The following is a 20,342-nucleotide window of genomic DNA, read 5'->3' as shown; positions in this document are numbered from 1 at the left end:
GGAAAAATATAAAATTGCGTTTCATTGACTCGCTCAGATTTCTCAATACGAGCCTAGACAAATTAGCATCCTTTTTAACTGTAGATAAACTCGCGACGTTAAAGTCGCAATTCCAAGATGTAGACCATTTTCATTTATTAACACGGAAAGGTGTCTTCCCGTACGAGTATATTGACAGTTTCGAAAAGTTGGATGAAACGGAGCTTCCACCGCGGGAAGCATTTTACAGCTCTTTAACTGATTCAACAGTTTCCGAGAAGGAGTATGCACATGCGAAAAATGTGTGGGAACGATTTTCAACGCGAACGCTCGGCGAATACAGCGATTTATACTTGAAGACTGACGTATTACTATTAGCCGATATCTTTGAGAATTTTCGCGATACTTGCCTGAAAAGTTATGGTCTTGACCCTGCGTTTTACTACACTCTCCCCGGATATACCTGGGATGCCATGATGAAATATACAAAAGTAAAGTTTGAATTGCTCACAGACATCGACATGGTATTGTTTGTGGAGAGAGGTATCCGAGGTGGTCTTAGTCAATGCTCCAAAAGACATGCCCGTGCCAATAACAAGTACATGAACTCGTATGACCCATCTATTCCATCGTCATACTTGATGTATTTTGATGTGAATAATTTGTATGGTTGGGCAATGAGTCAACCACTGCCGTATGCAGATTTCGAATGGATTGAAGACCTTGCCAACTTCAACATCGAGTCTCATCCATTTGAATCTGAAATTGGCTATATTCTTGAGGTTGATCTGGAGTATCCGAAACACTTGCACGATGCACATAGTGATTTGCCATTTTGTCCAACGCATGACAAACCTCCGGGCGCGAAGCAAGAGAAGCTTCTTGCCACGGTGAATGCGAAAAAACGATATGTCATCCACTATCGTGCATTGCAGCAGTGTTTGAAACATGGTTTGACAATCACTAAAATTCATAGAGTCTTGAAGTTTAAGCAATCTTCCTGGCTCAAAACATACATTGATTTGAATACACAGTTTCGTACACGTGCGAAAAATGATTTTGAAAAAAATCTATTCAAATTAATGAATAATGCCGTGTTTGGAAAAACCATGGAGGATGTTCGTAGTCACGTCCAAGTTAAACTGTTAACGGAATGGGCAGGTCGATACGGAGCAGAGGCTATGATTGCTAAACCTAACTTTCACAGTTGAAGTATTTTTGCGGAAAATTTAATCGCTGTAGAGTTGCGAAATCTACAAGTCAAATTCAATAAACCGATATATGTTGGCATGTCTATTTTAGATATTTCAAAAACTTGTTTATATGAATTCCATCACGAGTTCATGATGCCGTCGTATCAAAATAAATGTAAAGTCATGTATACGGATACTGATAGTTTAATTTACCACATTGAATGTGAAGATGTGTACGAGGACATGAAATGTAATCTCGACAAATATGACACCAGTGACTATCCCCATGACAACGTTTATGGTATACCGCTAGTCAACAAAAAGGTCCCGGGTCTCATGAAAGATGAGAACAATGGGGCCATAATGACCGAATTCGTTGGACTTAGATCGAAGATGTATGCGACGCGAGTTGAGGGTGAGAACGATGTTAAAAAAGCAAAAGGAGTAAAAAGTAATGTTGTGGCGAGGACCATAACATTCGAAGATTACGTGAAATGTCTCAATGAGCAGATCGAAATGAAGCGTTCTCAATCTTCAATTCGCTCGACATTACACAATGTCTATACCATCACGGAGACAAAAATTGCTCTAAGTCCACACGATGACAAGCGATATGTTATACCTGGAACGGTAGACACGTTACCATGGGGCCATTACAATATTCCCGAATTTCCAGAAGCTATGGAGGCATAGATCATTGTAAATACGAATGTGTGCTTGTGAATGTTAGAGATTGCGAGAATATTTGTATATTGACTGCGAAAAAAAAAAATTGTGAGAGTGAGAACTTGTTCTCAACATTGATATGAAATAAAAAAAATTTTGTGCGAGAGGACTTTTCCTCAAAAACTTGTAAATTTGTAAATATATGTTGTAATTTATGTAAAATAAAAATTTTTTGTGAAAATCTGTCATTCTTTTTCTTTAATCTGCTTTTCATGCGGAGTTGGGGAAAGGTCGTAAAAATCAATCAGACTTTTGAATTTTCCATCTTTATTGTTTACAAATCATTTTTACTTATCCAACTATTGTGTGTTTTGTCGAAACCTAGCCATTTTACGAACAACTGACTACCACGTTTCTTCAATACTTTTTCAATAAGATATATGTCGGGATATTTTGCTCGAAGCAGCTCTTGCTCATAGAAACTACCTGCGATGGGTTCATCTTGATGATCTTTTATATTATAAGTAACTGGATTAGTTTTTCTAACTCGATATATTGTAAATATTTCCGTTGTTCAGTTTGGTGTATAACCTTTTTCGAATACATTCTTAAATTTACTTATGCGTACTTTATCACCGATTTTAAATTTTGCTTGGTTTCCAACTTCTGATCTATTGTATACATTACGCAACAGGCGTTTTTCATTCGCAGTGTTCACATCTTTCGGTTTCATTTTTATCGTACGATGTAATGTATCATTATATTTTATAATTAATGTATCGAGAATATCGATCCATTTCCAGTTTCCGCGAAAACTAAATTGAATCCACATTTTATTCTTAAGTGTACGATTGAAGCGCTCACAAATTGATGCTTTCAAATTACTAAATGTAGAATACAAGTGTATATTATACTTTTTCATCAAAGCCTTAAAGTCAGTATTATAAAATTCTTTTCCTTGATCGACGTGAAGATTTTTCGGTATGCGCTCTTTGCTGAGAATCGTCTCCGTTGCAGCACTCACATCTTTTCCACTTTTACTCTTCAACGGTGCGGCCCAGGCGAATTTGGAGAATATATCGATGACGGTGAGGAGAAATTTATGGTTGGAGTTGTGTTGTGCATATGCAGACATATCTACAAGATCAGCTTGCCAAGTCTCATCCAGGCCGCGTATATCCACATGTCGACGTGGATAATTCCGCCGAGCTGGCTTATGCAGTTCTTCAACCACCGCAAGCTTCTTTTCACTCATTTTTTCTTCTCCCCCCCACGGTCCTCATCAATTGCAGAAGATAAGAGTCTGGAGGATTTTTCACTGACTTATCATTAGATGATCTCGTAAAAACTTCATATCATCATGAAGTTCTGAGATTTCTCTCTTTATATTATCAATTTCTTCACGGAGATGGGCGAGCTCGGTTCTCACACGCTTTTCTGCAGCCGCCACATTCGATTCACACTTTTGATTCGTTGTATGAGTCACACTATGAGTTATAGAATGAATGTGTTTGCTGAATGCACCGAGTGTTACAACATCTCGAGCATTTACTGGCTCGCCAACGTTGCTCAGTCGTTTTCGTTCCAAGTCGTAATGACCGTCCGATGTAATTTTGAATCCAGCACCTGGTTTACCCGGAGGACCTGCACCATGTCTACTCAACTTTCGTCCAAACACATCGACGCTCATGTTGGGAATGTGGATGAAAGCAAGCCATCACATGTTAATAAATGATTTCAGCTTCACGCAACTCCTCGATAATCGATATAATTTCATTCGAATGTGATGAATTTCCAGCAGCTTGCGATGCGAGCAATAAGCGAAGACGATCTACCAGCTCATTTGGATCATCCCAATGAACATAGTCGACAGAGGTATGCTTTCGTGCTACCTTATACTGAGGCAGAGTACCACCTTTCTTATCGTTGCTACCGAGCATTTGGGATATATAATTTTTAAATTTACTATTTTTATCCTGACGTACCGCACCCGTGCTTTTATAAAATTTTTTATGAGCATTCGTTGTGATGATAATTTTCTGATATTTCTCCAAGTCATTTGGTGTTAGATATTTGAGTTCGGGCTCTTTTTTAAACAACAGTTCCACCAAGCCAATACTTTTGGGATACTTTTCATCTCCAACCACTATATGATCGAGTTCGAAATGAATTGGTGAATCACCAATCATTAATCTGTTTTGAGCGAGATTTCGTACTCCATACACGCCATCTAATCTTGTTTTGTTATTACTACGCAGTAAGCCCAGATATTCACGTATCAAATTATCAACATCTCCAGATGATTCCAAGTTATCATCGTCCTCATCATCATCATTATTATCTTCATGAATATCATTATCACTATTTTTAGTTAAGGGTACACCGACATTCTCATCAGTAATTGCATCATGCCAAATATCATCTTTGAAAGAAATATCTTGCTTCATGCTAATTTCTCCAAAATTTGGAGACTCTTCCTCCTTCTCCTCCTCCTCTTCCTCCTTTTTAACATTTACACGTTCATTCTAAATTTTAGGTTTTTTCGTATATGAAACTAGTTCTTCTAATGGTTCAACAATCGGTTTAAACACATCTTGCATTTTCTGCTGAGCACTATCACGTCCACTTTTCAACATTCGATGTTTTCGTCTGATTGCATCACTCGCCTTGGCAAGTTCACTCAATACAGCCGTCTCCTTTAAAAGTTCTTTGCACTTCATGTTGACACGAGTAAGTCAGACTTTAGACTGTCTTGTAAAATCCAGGGGAACAATTATTTATCATCATCATCATCATCGACAGTGAGGAAAGAATCAAATCCCCTTCTATATCTTCCAGCATTCAACTCACTGTCCTTGTCAATCGTGATGAATCCATACTTATCCGATTTCCAACACTTGACACACATTTTTTTGAAACTTGCATAAGTCATATCCGTATTGACATGATCATTATATACATGCTTGAGGTTCATATCATCTTGTTTGTATAGCACTATAAAATCTGCATTGTCTCTCACGAGATGTTTCGGAATACGAGTATACGTCTGACAGAGATAAAAACTATCCACAATCTCGTGTCTTCCCATGGAAAAAAATGCTATCACGTTGTCCTGTTTCTCACACGCTATATCGTCAAAAATGAATATGGAGTTTCGGCGAGCTTCACTAGGTGCCACAACTTGTTCATGCTCGTTAAATTGAAAAAATTCCACTCCTTCCACAGGTTTAAGCATTTGCTCGAGCAATCGGTATTTAGGCTGCTTCAAAGATTTCGAGTATAGATATATATTCTCAAATCTCAAACCATTTGGATGTATTAGGAGCGTGAGTAAAGCATTCGTTTTTCCACAATTCGACGGGCCACAAAATACGGCTCGAATGCTGTTAGGTAGTAAGTTTCCATGACGCTTCTTCACACTACCCGCTCCAACAATAAATTCATCGAAATTTATTATGGGGAGTTGACCGCTCGAAACTTGTTTCTTCGACTTCATCTCGCGTGCGACTGATTAAAAAAATCATATAAATGCAACTTTATAATGTTGGAATAGTCAGTCGAGTTGTAACCACTGCAGAGTGATGATTGTACATGATAAACCTGGTAAAGGTTTGGTAAACAGTATAATCAACAATCTCCCCGTGGAACTACATCTACCGGGATATCAATATTGTGGACCCGGTACGAAATGGATCAAACGTCTTGCTCGTGGTGATCCTGGTATAAACGCGCTGGACGCTGCGTGTAAAGAACACGATATCGCATATTCGAAAAATCGTGAAAACTTGGAAGCACGACATCTGGCGGATAAAATTTTGGCTGAACAAGCCTGGCAACGTGTAACCTCGAAAGACGCAAGTCTTGGTGAAAGAGCAAGTGCTTGGGCCGTGACAAACATTATGAAGGCGAAAAAGAAATTTGGTCTAGGTATGAAAGGAGTGAGGAAAGAGACCAAAAAAAGTGTTTGCCTGAAAAAGATCATCAGTGCTGCAAAGAAAGCCATGGTTCGTAGTGGTGACCCCCGTGAAATCGTCATGTCAGCATTAAAAGGTGCGCGTGCCAGTGTTAAAGGTGTTAAAGTATGCACGCCTCGGGTTCTACCTGTACCTCGCAAAATCGGCGGTTAATTGCCCTTCCTCGTACCCATCTTTGCCGGCCTTAGCGCTGTTGGTGCACTGTCTGGTGGAAGTGCTGCAATAGTCAAAGCTGTAAATGCTGCTCAAGCGGCTAAAAAGGAATTGGAGGAAAGTAAACGTCACAACCGAACACTCGAGGCCATCGCTTTGGGTAAAGGTTTACATCTGAAACCATACAAACAGGGTTTGGGTCTTTACCTCGGGACAAAAAACGTATAATCACGCTACCACATCAACCACTCACCGACATCGATCTGCTAAAGTATGCGAGAGCCATGAAAATTCGTAACTTTCGTGGGGTTTTCATGCGTGACACTTTGCCTGAAAATGGACCACACAAGCAAGAATCAGCAATCGTGAATTTGGATGAAGATGTGGGCCCTGGGACACACTGGGTTGCATATAAAAAGAATGGTCAACGAGTCACATACTTTGACAGCTTCGGTAATCTCCCACCTCCACCCGAACTCATGAGATACTTCAATGTTGGTAGCGTGAAATACAATTATAAAAAGTATCAGGAATACGATACAATAATATGCGGGCATTTATGCTTGAAATTTTTGTGTGGACAACTAAATCGACGAGACAATTATGCACTATATAAATAAGGACTATGGAGCTGCGTGTTTAGTTCTAAATCTGTGAGCATCATGGATGATAGTTTGACGATCACCACTACTGGATCATCCTCCATACTCGAGGCACAATTTTTTCCACCCATCGAACTATCGCCCGACAAAAATTATACTCTTGGACTCGTCGAGCTGCTCACATTCAATTCGATTCCAAATATCGACATTGGTTGCAATGAATTTCACGTTGGAAATCATGTGGTGACCATTCCAACGGGCAGCTATGAAATTGAAGATATTGAAAAATATTTGAAAACTGAGTTGGCATCTAAAAACATACAAATTCAGCTTAAGCCGAATAATTATACGCTACGCAGTGAAATTGAGTGTAATCAATCGATTGATTTTACATCCAAAAATTCGATTGGACCTTTGCTGGGTTTTACGTCGCGTCGATTGGAGCCCAATAAAAGACATGTGTCCGATCTACCCGTATCCATTCTCAAAGTGAACGCCATTCGAGTCGAGTGTAACATAACCACTGGTGCATACATCAACGGGCGAAAAGTTCACACAATTCACGAATTTTTCCCATCTGTACCGGCCGGCTATAAAATCATCGAAGTACCGTCGAGCGTCATTTATCTACCAATCACAACTCGTCGCATTGACAATATACAGCTTTGTATTGTCGATCAAGACGGAGATTTGATCAATTTCCGCGGTGAAGTCATCACATAAGACTTCATATAAAATCTCAATGAGCATAATTTACAATCATCGTATTGGCAATATTAATAAGCCAACATGGGATCGCGAAAGCAGTCGTCGATCAACGCTCAAAGAGCTAACACCTCAAAACCTTCTGCTATTGAAGAGTTTGGGTCTCAAAATTCGTGGAGTTCGCGTGTGAGAAATTATCTGCTTTGCTCGTTGTGCATCTGCTGCCTGCAATGGAGGAAGAAATCGTAAACATCCAGACACCCGTCATGTTTGACGAATCCATCATACATTATGAGGTTCATGCTCATCAACCATACGCATCGTCAACATACAACAATAGTGATGAAATACGTATTTCAATCCAGCATCAAGATTTATCAATTCTACCGAGTAAAAGTTCAATTCACATTTGCGGCAAACTGACAAAGGCGGATGGAGCAGCGTTAGCTGCAACGAGCCTCGTCAACAATGCCATTTGTCATTTATTCGAGGAGGTGCGTTATGAACTTAACGCAGTTGAAATCGATCGTAATAAAAATGTTGGAATCACATCTCTCATCAAAGGATATACATCTCATTCGTCGGCGAGAAGTCCAATGCTTGAGAACACCGGTTGGCTCGATGTTGAGGAGACTAAACAAATTGTAGACGTAGCAGGCAACTTTGACGTATGCATACCACTGAGCATGCTGCTGGGATTTGCTGAAGATTATCGAAAAATGGTGGTGAATGCAAAGCACGAATTGATTTTAACTAGATCACGTTCCGATGATAATGCCATAGTTCAACCAGCCGCTGAAGATTATAAAATTACACTACGGAAAATTGAATGGCTCGTTCCATACGTCACCGTGGCGGATAAACGGAAAATTCAATTGTTGAAATTCATCGCCAAAGATACACCAATTCCAATGAGTTTTCGTACGTGGGAATTGTATGAATATCCAATGTTACCGGCGACATCGAAACACGTGTGGTCAGTCAAGACATCAACGCAGCTGGAAAAACCTCGATATGTGATCCTGGCATTCCAAACAGGACGAAAGAATAATAAGAGGCAAAATGCGAGTAATTTTGATCATTGCAACGTTACTGATGTAAAATTATACTTGAATTCACAATGTTATCCTTATGGTAATATGAATTTGAATATAGAACAAAATCAGTATGCAGTACTCTACGATATGTATACAAACTTTCAACCGATGTACTACAATAAGGAGGCTGAACCATGGCTTACAAAAGCGGATTTTCTCAAATTTGCACCTCTCATTGTGATTGACTGCTCGAAGCAGAACGATTCTCTCAAGTCTGGACCTGTTGATGTGCGCCTCGAATTTGAAACAAGCACAAATATTCCAGCACAAACATGCGCATACTGCCTTATTCTACACGATCGCATCGTTGAATACAATCCTGTGAGTGGTGGGGTGAGAAAATTGGTATAAAACCGTACCATCAACTTCTTCGGCCAACAGTCATCATGGATTTTGTCATCGATCTACAAGGCTTCAAAGGACCCATCAATGAGTTTATACTCAAAGAAATTTCAATCATTCGTGCGGACGTGAAGAATGCTGAACCTCTCACACTTTTCTTCGCACCACCGTATGCATGGGATTCTCTGCCGACAAAGTATAAAACGACAAACAAATGGCTGGAACGTAATTTTCATGGATTGTCATGGGATTTTGGTGTAATACCATACGATGCTGCAAGAGGAATAATTCAAACTATCTTACGCGGCGCTCATACCATCTTCGTAAAAGGCGGCGAAACGTCTTTATGGCTCACGAACTTTTTGGATCTGTCAACGGAGATTGTCGATTTGGAGACTTTGGACTGCCCATCGTTGAAAAAACTGCCGAAAAGTCCATCGAAATGCGACCATCACCACCACATCAACGAATCGAAATTTAATTGTGCAACGAAGAATGTAAAATCTTTGCAAAGCTGGTTATACGTATATCATGCATTATGTAATAGAGGGATCTTGGAATAAACAAAACAATTTTTTCATAAATGTGTAATTTTATTTATACAATATTCCTCCTCCTCCTCCTCCTTCAACATACATTTCATCGGTGATTCAGATATATACATTTTTGCATTGAGAATATCAAGAGACTCGGTAGAGTCTCGGGACAAGTACATTGACAGCTCTGTCGTCTGCTGGCCTGAGGCTCTCGCCGAGTATACTTTCTCTGAATAAAACGATTCGCCGTGGTGGGGGTAAAATTGGCATGTCATATTGTTCAAATACGAAACTCATAAGTCATCTGAGACTTTGAAAATTGAACTGGAGATTAATTAATAAATTCTCTTTCGATTCCGCCCAAAATGAGCATGATCGGTGGCGTAATTGTTGAGAAAAAACTTTGCACGGGCTCAAGATTATGCAAAAGTTACTGACACATTACGAGTTCGACGTATACGTATACGCGTTTTGACGTGAGTTAGTGGTAGTAGAGTTGTATCTCAACGCATTCTGATTGGCTCACTCCATCTGACAGACCACGTTTAAACTCCATAAACGTATCCACGGTCACACTCCATGAACGTAACCACGCTCAGACTTCGTCAACGTATATATGTACAACCATCTGTCAGTTTTTGATAGCATCATGAACAAACGTAGTTTCGACATAATAAAGTGCGGTCTAAATTCAATTTTAAAAAATGTTTGTTGTTTAGTAGAGTGCATAATATTTATTATTTTAGTAAAAATAGTGATGTGGTGTCATAATATTAAGAAAACCGGTCTTTTAGTGAATTAAACCGGTATAAAAGCGGCCGCGTAAATGTAGTCTGTGATCCGTGTGTTTTTGGGTGATGCAGATTTTATTATTTCGTTCGATTGGAAATAAGTATTAATTCCTTCAATTGAACCAGTGTGCGAGGGATATTGTCCAGTGTAAATATATCGTCAGTTAAAGCATGGTTATATGTCATGTGTGTAATTAGATTATGTATACGAGTTCGCTTTGATAGTTGTGTGTTAACGAATCAGCCGGCGTTTGACGTTACGAAGGCGCGACAAATGTAACGAACGTCCGTATAGTTGGTAAATAATATAAACTTTCTAAGTCAAATCAGTTAATCGAAAAGAGTTCTAAAAGTTCAAAGTTGTGAGGAAAAACGTGCGTCAACCTATAACCTCAAATTTTCTTTTTGATCTGAAATGACATGGTTGATAAATAATTAATAAAACAAAAACACACGGAACTGTTAATATGATGTTAGAAACTTCAATTGAATAAATGTTTTCTAATTTATTTCTTGTGTCATCATTATTTTTGAATATTCCCATATTTTGCTTCCTGTTGAGTTTGGCTCTGCTCTATCCGATCCTTGTTTTGACTCCATCGGTTTGCAGCGGATGGATACATATTATTAATTGGTTTCCTAATATGTGTCCTATGATTGTCTAATATTTCTTCATGCTGATTGTGGTAACGTAATTCAAGTGGTTTCCGACTATGATCTTCAATCGCACATTTTGTATATCTGATTCTCAAAACAGTTTCTGGTGTTGATATAAGTGTAGTTATACTTTTTCCACCTGGTCTGTCGAGTAATAAATTTTGAAATTTGTTCCAAAAAGTCTTTGGATGTTTTTTTTGCTGATAGTATGAAAAGTTGAATCTTCGGAATGCGGTAGGCAAACACAAATTTTGACAACAATACTTATGAAATAACGTGTATGTTGAGTATTCCTACTCCGCAAACTGCAAATGTGGAATTATTGGTGAAAACATTCATTACGATATGTCTACAGTTGCTCAGTTTTGGATGCGATTGAGTATAATGCCTGCCAACATCATGGAAACCTACAGAATTTCTAAATCTTATATGCGCTATGTCATTTTAATGGAACATCATGACTTTGAACAACTTTTCACTATAATACTATATAGATTTGGATCATTGAAATACAGCAAAAATCTGCAAACTATAAAATTTATATACTTTGCCATTCATTTTACTTTTTGACTCTCACTGCAACATAAATATGAAGTGAAAAATTCATTAGAAAAGTGTTCAGTTGCTCATTTATGCTTTGAAATTTGATTTGAAATTGCTGTTTTCCAAACTCATTGCGCAGATACATTGAATTGCAGCAGATAGCTGCGAACTTTAAAATTTCTGTGGATAAATATATGTGCTAAGTATCACCTGCTATCTTTAATTATGGTAATATTGAGTATTCTCACTTTGCAAACTACAAATGTGGAATTATTAGTGAAAAGATTCATTACGCTAAGTCTACAGTTGCTCAGTTTTGGATGCGATCAAATATAATGCCTGCTAACATCCATGGGAACATACAGAATTTCTGAATACAATGTTCGCTATGTAATTTCAACATAACATCATGACTTTTACCAACTTTTCTCTATAATACTATAGATTTGGATTATTGAAATACAGCAAAAATCTGCGAATTCTAAAATTGATATACTGTGTCACGCATTTTACTTTTTAAAACTAACTGTAACATATATATGAAGTAAACACTTATCACAGAAGTCTTCAGTTGCTCATTTATGGATAGATTTTAAATTGCTGTCTTCAAAATTTATTGCGCAGATACATTGAATCGCAGCAGATACCTGCGAACTCTGAAATTTCTGTGCATAAATATGTGTGTTATGTATCACCCCCTATCTTTGATTATGAGAATGAGTAATAGAACTTGGTTTAGTAAGTTTTAAAGTATTTCTTTTTAAATACTATTGAAGTTTGTATTACTGCGGTATGAAGCGAATACCTCCAAACTTTCATATTTTTGTGTCGCAGCATGTGTGCCAACCATTTAAATTCTTTACTCCAACCGTAACATGTAATCTCAAAAATTCATCACAAACGTCTTCAGCTTCTCTAAATTCCTAAATTTTCCGTTTTCTATTTTATTCTGAGTTTTTAAACTTTTAAATTCATTAATGAATTCTCCTGAAATTGTTTTTCGCCAAAACAAATGCAGATACCTTAAACGTCTTTGAATTCGGTTGCTCTGTTGAATTAAGTACGCTCAGTTTTTTTTGCTTCTTTGAGTTCTGACATAATAAATGTTTCCGGGTGCCTTTTTTCAGCAACTATCAAACTGGATAATTGGATCTCAGCGGCCACTTGCAAACTTTGGAAATATATTTCATCGGGGACACGTTTTGAATGACACGAAAATGTCTAGATTCAGAATGCAAAAGCAACATTTAAAAAAGGCCAATTCTGTTGGATTTGTTGTGTCTTGAATTTGATCTATCTTTCCTCTTTTGCTTTCTTTTTCCTAACGTTATCAGCCGAAAATCATATCTCGGCCCGCAACACGCATTGCTCCATGCTCTTGAGTTCCCAATGGACGAAACATATTAGAAGACAAGGAGAAAAATCACAAAAGTCCAAGACTAAACCTCTATCGAAATATTTTCAGTACAATTTCGACGAAAAATAGGTCTTTTTTCGTGAAAACCAACGTTATACGGCGAAAATTATAAACAATTCATAGAAATTTAAACTAAAATCTTACAGTCATCTGAACATAAATAAGGATCTTTTGAGAAAAAAGACGTGATATCAAACCATAAACTTCCCCTAGGGAAAAAAAAGGTTGGGACAAGTACATTGATGGTCCCTCGTTTGCTGATAATTCCACCCATAAAAAAAACTTTAAAAAAAAATTTTTTTTAATTGTAAAAAAAATTATTTCATAAAAAAAATACAGAACAATTCGAAAAAAATTTTACAAATCTTGAAAAAACATTATATTAAAGCAAAAACTAATCTGTATCTATTTTTCTAAGTGTCAAAAGAATCAAATAACAAGTAAAAAATAAAAAACCGAAAAATCGGTCTTGAAATCATTTTGGAAACCGATGCCTCATTCTTCTTATTAGATTCGGACAGCTAAATCAACTGAAAAAAATTTCATCTAATTTACGTGCGGCATTAAAATTTATTATATTAATTCGAGGCCAAGTATTTTCTAATGAATTGAAAAAAGTTACCACTTGAATTACGTGCAGCATTAAAATTTATGATATCAATCGGTGGACAAGTATTTTATTAGTAACTCCAAATTTTGACATTATTAAATTCTTCTAAGAAGCTTTTAAATCCAAAAAAATCACATGAAAGCTAGTCATTTCTTACTCTATGGTGGCAGAGACTTATAAGAAAATCGACTCTTCTCAGACTTTCAGGATCCTCTTGTATTATTCACAAAATTCGACGTCGATTGGATCGATACAAATTATGTTTAAATATGTGTTAAAAGTACTTGTCCGGCCCATCACTATTCATTCAATAAAGAATCAATCATAAAAAAACGAAATGGCACGGCAGAATCTCGTTAAAAGTTTGTTGAAATGCGATTCATTATTAATTTAATGTTCTTAATAATATTATTGGTTAGTTCTTATTCCGAATGGAACTCGTTCGCTGGAAGAATAAGTGGGAAGTAAAAATTGCCGTCATCGAATGTAAACTGCAGAGTTATTTAGGAAGCTTGAACATATACATTATGTACAATTTTTTTCATTTATCGATGCACAATAATATCTCTTCTATATTGCGGAATAATTTGTTTCCGTTTTTTATTAAATTAGTGCAATTAAGTAAAAATTACTTGAAGATAATTCTCTCAATTCCCTCTGCATGAATACTTGTGATCCATCAGTTCTAGACAAGCCCTGACTTTTATTTGGATAAACAATTTAAACGGAAAGTGATGGGCCGGACAAGTACTTTTAACACATATTTAAACATAATTTGTATCGATCCAATCCACGTCGAATTTTGTGAATAATACAAGAGGATCCTGAAAGTCTGAGAAGAGTCGATTTTCTTATAAGTCTCTGCCACCATAGAGTAAGAAATGACTAGCTTTCATGTGATTTTTTTGGATTTAAAAGCTTCTTAGAAGAATTTAATAATGTCAAAATTTGGAGTTACTAATAAAATACTTGTCCACCGATTGATATCATAAATTTTAATGCTGCACGTAATTCAAGTGGTAACTTTTTTCAATTCATTAGAAAATACTTGGCCTCGAATTAATATAATAAATTTTAATGCCGCACGTAAATTAGATGAAATTTTTTTCAGTTGATTTAGCTGTCCGAATCTAATAAGAAGAATGAGGCATCGGTTTCCAAAATGATTTCAAGACCGATTTTTCGGTTTTTTATTTTTTACTTGTTATTTGATTCTTTTGACACTTAGAAAAATAGATACAGATTAGTTTTTGCTTTAATATAATGTTTTTTCAAGATTTGTAAAATTTTTTTCGAATTGTTCTGTATTTTTTTATATGAAATAATTTTTTTTACAATTAAAAAAAATTTTTTTTTAAAGTTTTTTTTATGGGTGGAATTATCAGCAAACGAGGGACCATCAATGTACTTGTCCCAACCTTTTTTTTCCCTAGGGTTAGAAATCTCTTTGAGAAAATTCAATAGCGTTCCAATCACCACCGAGATATTTCATGTATAGTTGTCCACGATGAGTCGTTTCCAGAAGTTTCTCGAATACCGCTGGATTCTGATCGAATGCCTTGACAACTCGCGGTGGCAGGAATACGGTGAATTCATTCCCGATTTCGGCGACGTATCTTTTTCCCCATTTGGTATTTGCTGTCCTCACGTCCGAGACGCGATATTCTTCGTTGACTTGGAGTTCTTTCAGCTTCTTGGCAGGGAGATACTCTGACTTTGCGATGATATTGTTGATGGCGGAGAACTCCATTATGGATATAGTTTTTTGAGATTTTCTTTAAAGAGCAAGTCTTGACTCAACTTTACGAAGACGTGAAGTGATGCTTTTTTCTTCTGGACTCTGCTATTTGTAGTTTTTCCATCTATCCCTACCCCAAAACTGAACCATCCCCTTCCACACGCTTTCAAACAGGTTCAAACGTGATCTATATTGGAATCGATGCAATCTCCTCCGGTGGTCCTTTTTTCTGTACAGGCTCTTTGATTCCGCCGACGTTATGAACACGTGCATTCTAAACTTGTTTAAACACGTTCACAGCATTTCCTACAATTTCGACGTTGCGGAGCCGGACCGTCAATATGATCGTCCATCGATGATACATTCCAATGTTCAACGCAACGACGTAATAATGCAATCTCACTATCGGATTTGTAATATTCCGGTAAACGATCCCACAAAATATCTGTATATTCACCAAAGTATTCCTTGAAGATGGTTGGATATATAATTTGGAGCTCCTCCGATGTCATTTCACAGGGATTTTTTATCCGTAAAGTCCCATAGATGTTTACAAGTCGTTCCATAATCGAGCACTTTTCACAATTTCTACGTCTGGGTCTAGCTGAATCAACATGAGTTCGCACCCAGGGTTGATTGAAATGATCGAAACACAATTGATATGATTGCACATCAGCATCACACTGCAAATACTTGGGTAAACGATCCCATAACGTAGGAATAGAATTACTATAGTACTTTAAAAGCAAAGCCTTCGACAATGACTCAAGTTCATTTTCCGTTAATGTCGATGGATCTTTTGCTGGATGGATAGCATACATACTAGCACACCTTTCCATCGCGACGTTTACTTTCAGAATAAGCGTTCGATGTGAAAATTTTTTTTTTCTCGGAAAACATTCAAACAACTCTCAAGTCAAAAGTTCGGGGAAGGGTAGGTGCATTTTGAAAAAGAAATCTCGTCGGATCTTGCGCCGTCTCAGGAATGTAGAGATATGTAACACTGGACATTTATCATTAGACGTCGTGTGACGTGCAATTCTCGGAATAACAATATATTTTTTCAAAGATACAAGTCTCAAGTGAAAAGTCGGGGGAGGGGCATTTTGAAAAAGAAATCTCATGGAAACTGGCACCATCTCAGGAATGCAAAAATATGTAGGACACATAAATTTGTCATTAGAGTAGTGCTTTGGTCCGATAATTGAGATCATTTTCGAAAAGAGCAGGTCACTTTTTCAAAAGAAAATTCCGTCCAATGCAATCTGATGATCACACCGGAAACATAAATCAGTCATTCGAGAAGTGCGGCAATCTTTTGTCATCAAAGTGCCGCCGCAACCCCGCTGTCCGAGAACCTTCCCCCTCCACATACCATGCAGCCCCGCAACGGTCCCCGCGCTCCCCCGTCCCCGCTCCCCCCTGAGATCCCTGAGTTAGAACTGGTATAGCCTTACTACTTGAATGGAAAGAAGAAAGCATGTTGAAAGAGAATGAAGGAGTGATTGCGAGAGAATGACGGGTAATGGAATGAGGGTTAAGTCGACGAAATACGAATGAACGGGGGCGAGGAAATCGGAGCGAGAGAACGATGGGCGGAGGGTTAAAAACGAGGGGTTCAGAGGGAAAAGAGTAAGGGTGCTGGAAAGCGAGAGAACGAAAAAATGAAAATACGAAATAAGGAAGTAGAAAAGGGGGAAAGAAGAAAAAGATGAAAACGTGACGAACTAGAATGAATAATAATTTAGAGAGAATTACAGCGGGAGAATGACGGGATAGGAAACGTGGATTAAGTCGACAAAAGTTCGAATGAACGGGGGCGAGAGGAAATCGGAGCGAGAGAACGATGGGGCGGAGGGTTAAAAAACGAGGGGTTCGGAGGGGACAGAGGGAGCGAGATGGAAAGCGAGAGAACGAAGATATGAAAAATTGAAAATACGAAGTAAGAAAGTAGATAGGGCGAATGAATGGAAAGAAGAAAGCATGTTGAAAGAGAATGAAGGAGTGATTGCGAGAGAATGACAGCGGGAGAATGACGGGATAGGAAACGAGGGTTAAGTCGACGAAAGTCGAATGAACGGGGGCGAGGAAATCGGAGCGAGAGAACGATGGGTGGAGGGTTAAAAAACGAGGGTTTTGGAGGGGAAAGAGTAAGGGTGTTGGAAAGCGAGAGAATGAAAATATGAAAAAATGACAATACGAAGTAAGAAAGTATATGGGGCGAATGAATGGAAAGAAGGAAGGCATGTTGAAAGAGAATGAATGACGATTGCGAGAGAATGACAGCGGGAGAATGACGGGATAGAAAAACAGATTAAGCGGACGAAATACGTATGAACGGAGGCGAGAAAATTGGAGCGAGAGAACGATGGGGTGGAGGGTCAAAAAACGAGGGGTTCAGAGCGATAAGAGGGCGGGGCGGGGGGGGGGGGGGGTCATAGAAAGCGAGAGAACGACAACATAAAAAAATGAAAATAGAAAATCAGAAAGTAGAAACAGCCGAAAGTATGACGAACGAAAAAGAATGAGCGATTCCGAGAGAATGAAAGGATAAGAGCGCAAAGGAAAAGATAAAGGTGGGAGAATGAGTTCGTTTGAATTAATTTTTTTTTCTAGGCCCAGCACAACACGTAATATCTGTGCTGCAAGACCTCATTGATTCTTTGAAGAAAACTGAACTGGACGATGCTGGTGATGCTTCTCCAGATTTCAAAAACAAAGAGAATTCTGATGTTAAGGTACTCGTAAAAAATTCCACCGTCACTCAATAAAAAATCGATTGTATCTTTTACTAGGCCTATCTGATTGTATAATTTTTATGCGCAGAATTTTTATGCGCAAGTTTATTTGGTTCGTTTAGCCTTCAAATGTTGAGACAATTGCAACAAGCCATTAAAAATGCATAAACATTGTGCAAAATTGTAGTTATTTTATGCAAGTTTCACCCATTTTTGTTGGTTTTCTCTGCAACTCAGTTAAAATTCTAAGGACGCACGAAACAAATAGACTGCGCATTTAGATTCTGTTCTTCAAAATACATTATGAAAGTATTTCACACGGTTAATAAAGTTTTAAACATTTCGACATTTTTTCACAAAAATTTACATAACTGATATTAATTCTCCGTAGGTTCCCTTACTACCTGGATCAACCGTATACGTGAATGCACGGCATCTAGAATTAGTACGCCGAATCATTAAGGCCCATATTCCCGTGATGAAACTACAAAATATGACAAGAACCGGGAAAGGAGGAACCGAAAAAATTCCCGCTGATTTGTTGGAGGACACAAAAGGTAATTGAACACGTGAAAATTTGTTTGATTTTTTGTATCGTTCTGTAAGATAAAATATAAATTCGAGTACACTATTGATTTTTCAGTTTACGTTAATAAGCACGTCCCAAAGACTCTTAAATTGAGTCAAAAAGATTTCGATGCGTGCATTACTACAATGATAAATACTATGAAACAAAATAAAAGAAAAGAAGAAAAAATCCCCCAGAAATCTAGACCAATGTCAGAGTGCAGCAAAACAGAAGAAATTAATTTTGAACAGTATGGGATTCAAAACGATTTTTTTAAATCGTTTATCATGAAAAATTATTTTTCTATACCTATTTTTTTCTTTTAGAACCGAACAAAATGCACCACCGGCTTTATTTGAAGAAACGTCCATTGAGCCTGTTTCCATTATCAGCGAATTGGAAAATATTCTGAGTACGCGACTGGATAGAGAGCGAGCAACAAACCGGGAAAGTGATGTGATCCAGGAAGAAGTGGTGGACATGAGGGAAAAAGAAAACTACAGAGAGAGAAATTACAGTGAAGAGAGAGACGAAGAAACAACGAATGGTATAGTGGAAACCATTATAAGCGTTGATGAGAATAGAAAGGGAAACAAAGATTATAGAAAATATACTAGTATTATAAAGTGTTTTGAACGAGATTTGAGATCGGAGACAGCTGTTTCGGAAAACGAAGATATGAGAAAAGAGCAGGATAGCAAGGGAAATCAGGAGAATATCAGGAGTAGAGATTGCAGTTTAGAGAGAGAAGAACCTGATTTGAGAAAAAAAGAAAATAGGAGAGAAAAAAATCGCAAGGAGAACCGAAATGATAGCGAAGAAACCGATTTTAGGTCCGAGACTGCTAGTTCGAGCGGAAAAGCGTGTAGGAGTAAGCCGGATAGCAAGGAAAGCCAGAATAGTAGGAGTAAAGATTTTAGCTCTGAGAGAGAAAGAACTGATTCACAAAAAAAGGAAAATAGAAGAGAACAGGATAGCAAGGAAAACCTGAAGCACAGCGACAGAAGAGATTTAAGCTCACAAAGAGAAAGAGCTGATTCGCGAAAAAAAGAAAATTGGGGAGAACAGAATCGCAGAGAGGACCGAGATGCTACCAAAGAAAGAAACTTTAGGTCAGAGAGAGCAGGTTCGAGAAAAAAGGAGAATAGAAGAGAACAGGATAGCAAGGAAAACCTGAAGCATAGCGATAGAAGAGATTTTAGCTTACAGAGAGAAAGAGCTGATTCGCGACAAAAAGAAAATAGGAGAGAACAGAATCGCAAAGAGGACCGAGATGCTACCAAAGAAAGAAACTTTAGGTCAGAAAGAGCCGGTTCGAGAAAAATGGAGAATAGAAAAGAACAGAATCGCAAAGAGGACCGAGATGCTACCAAAGAAAGAAACTTTAGGTCAGAGACAACTGATTCGAGAAAAAAGGAGAATAAAAGAGAACAGGATAGCAAGGAAAACCTGAAGAATAGCGATAGAAGAGATTTTAGCTCACAGAGAAGTAGTTTGAAAAGAAAAGAGCAGGGGAGAGCCGAAAATGAAAATACGAAAGAAGTAAATTATAAAAAAGCAAAAAATTATATAAGAAGAGGACAAGATGATTTCATAAGGGAAGAAGATCGTGGTAAAGGTCATTTCAAAAATAAATATTAAAGAGATAATTTTTACAGAGGAAAAGAAGATAAAAGAGAGCTAGATTACAAAAAAGGAAGGGTTACTTGAAAGAACGATATAGGGATAGAGGGAAAAGAGAGCAGAATAAGCTATTCACACATTATCTGATTTATTTATTCATTACTTATTGATTAAAAATTATTATTTATTGATTATTTATTGATTAAAAAATTGTGAATTTTTACCACTAATGCTGCTTGGGGATATAATAAATTTATTGGGATTTAAATAAAAATGAAAACTGTTCATCATTATTCTGTTTTCTTCATTCACCTGTCTACTAAAAAAAATACAATTACTTGCATTCATTCGCTACAAACGCGCTAAATAGAGGTCATATTTTTGATGAGTTACTCATGACATACCCGAAC

At 37.5% G+C, this 20,342-nt stretch overlaps 1 protein-coding gene across 1 annotated transcript in view; it reads left to right on the top strand.

The window, feature by feature from the left end:
• LOC122416750 (titin homolog) overlaps positions 1–20,342 on the top strand; it is a 31,174-nt gene that overhangs the window by 10,048 nt on the left and 784 nt on the right. Inside the window, exons 8-11 of the mRNA XM_043429793.1 lie at positions 17,620–17,741; positions 18,133–18,298; positions 18,385–18,520; positions 18,636–19,851. Coding sequence (XP_043285728.1) covers positions 17,620–17,741; positions 18,133–18,298; positions 18,385–18,520; positions 18,636–19,851 — 1,640 coding nt within the window. The remainder of the gene's footprint in view (positions 1–17,619; positions 17,742–18,132; positions 18,299–18,384; positions 18,521–18,635; positions 19,852–20,342) is intronic.

Source organism: Venturia canescens, chromosome 10 (genome assembly GCF_019457755.1).
Source record: "Venturia canescens isolate UGA chromosome 10, ASM1945775v1, whole genome shotgun sequence".
NCBI lineage: Eukaryota > Metazoa > Arthropoda > Insecta > Hymenoptera > Ichneumonidae > Venturia > Venturia canescens.
The sequence above is the reverse complement of the archived record's forward strand: the minus strand, read 5'-3'. Positions and strand labels throughout refer to the sequence as shown.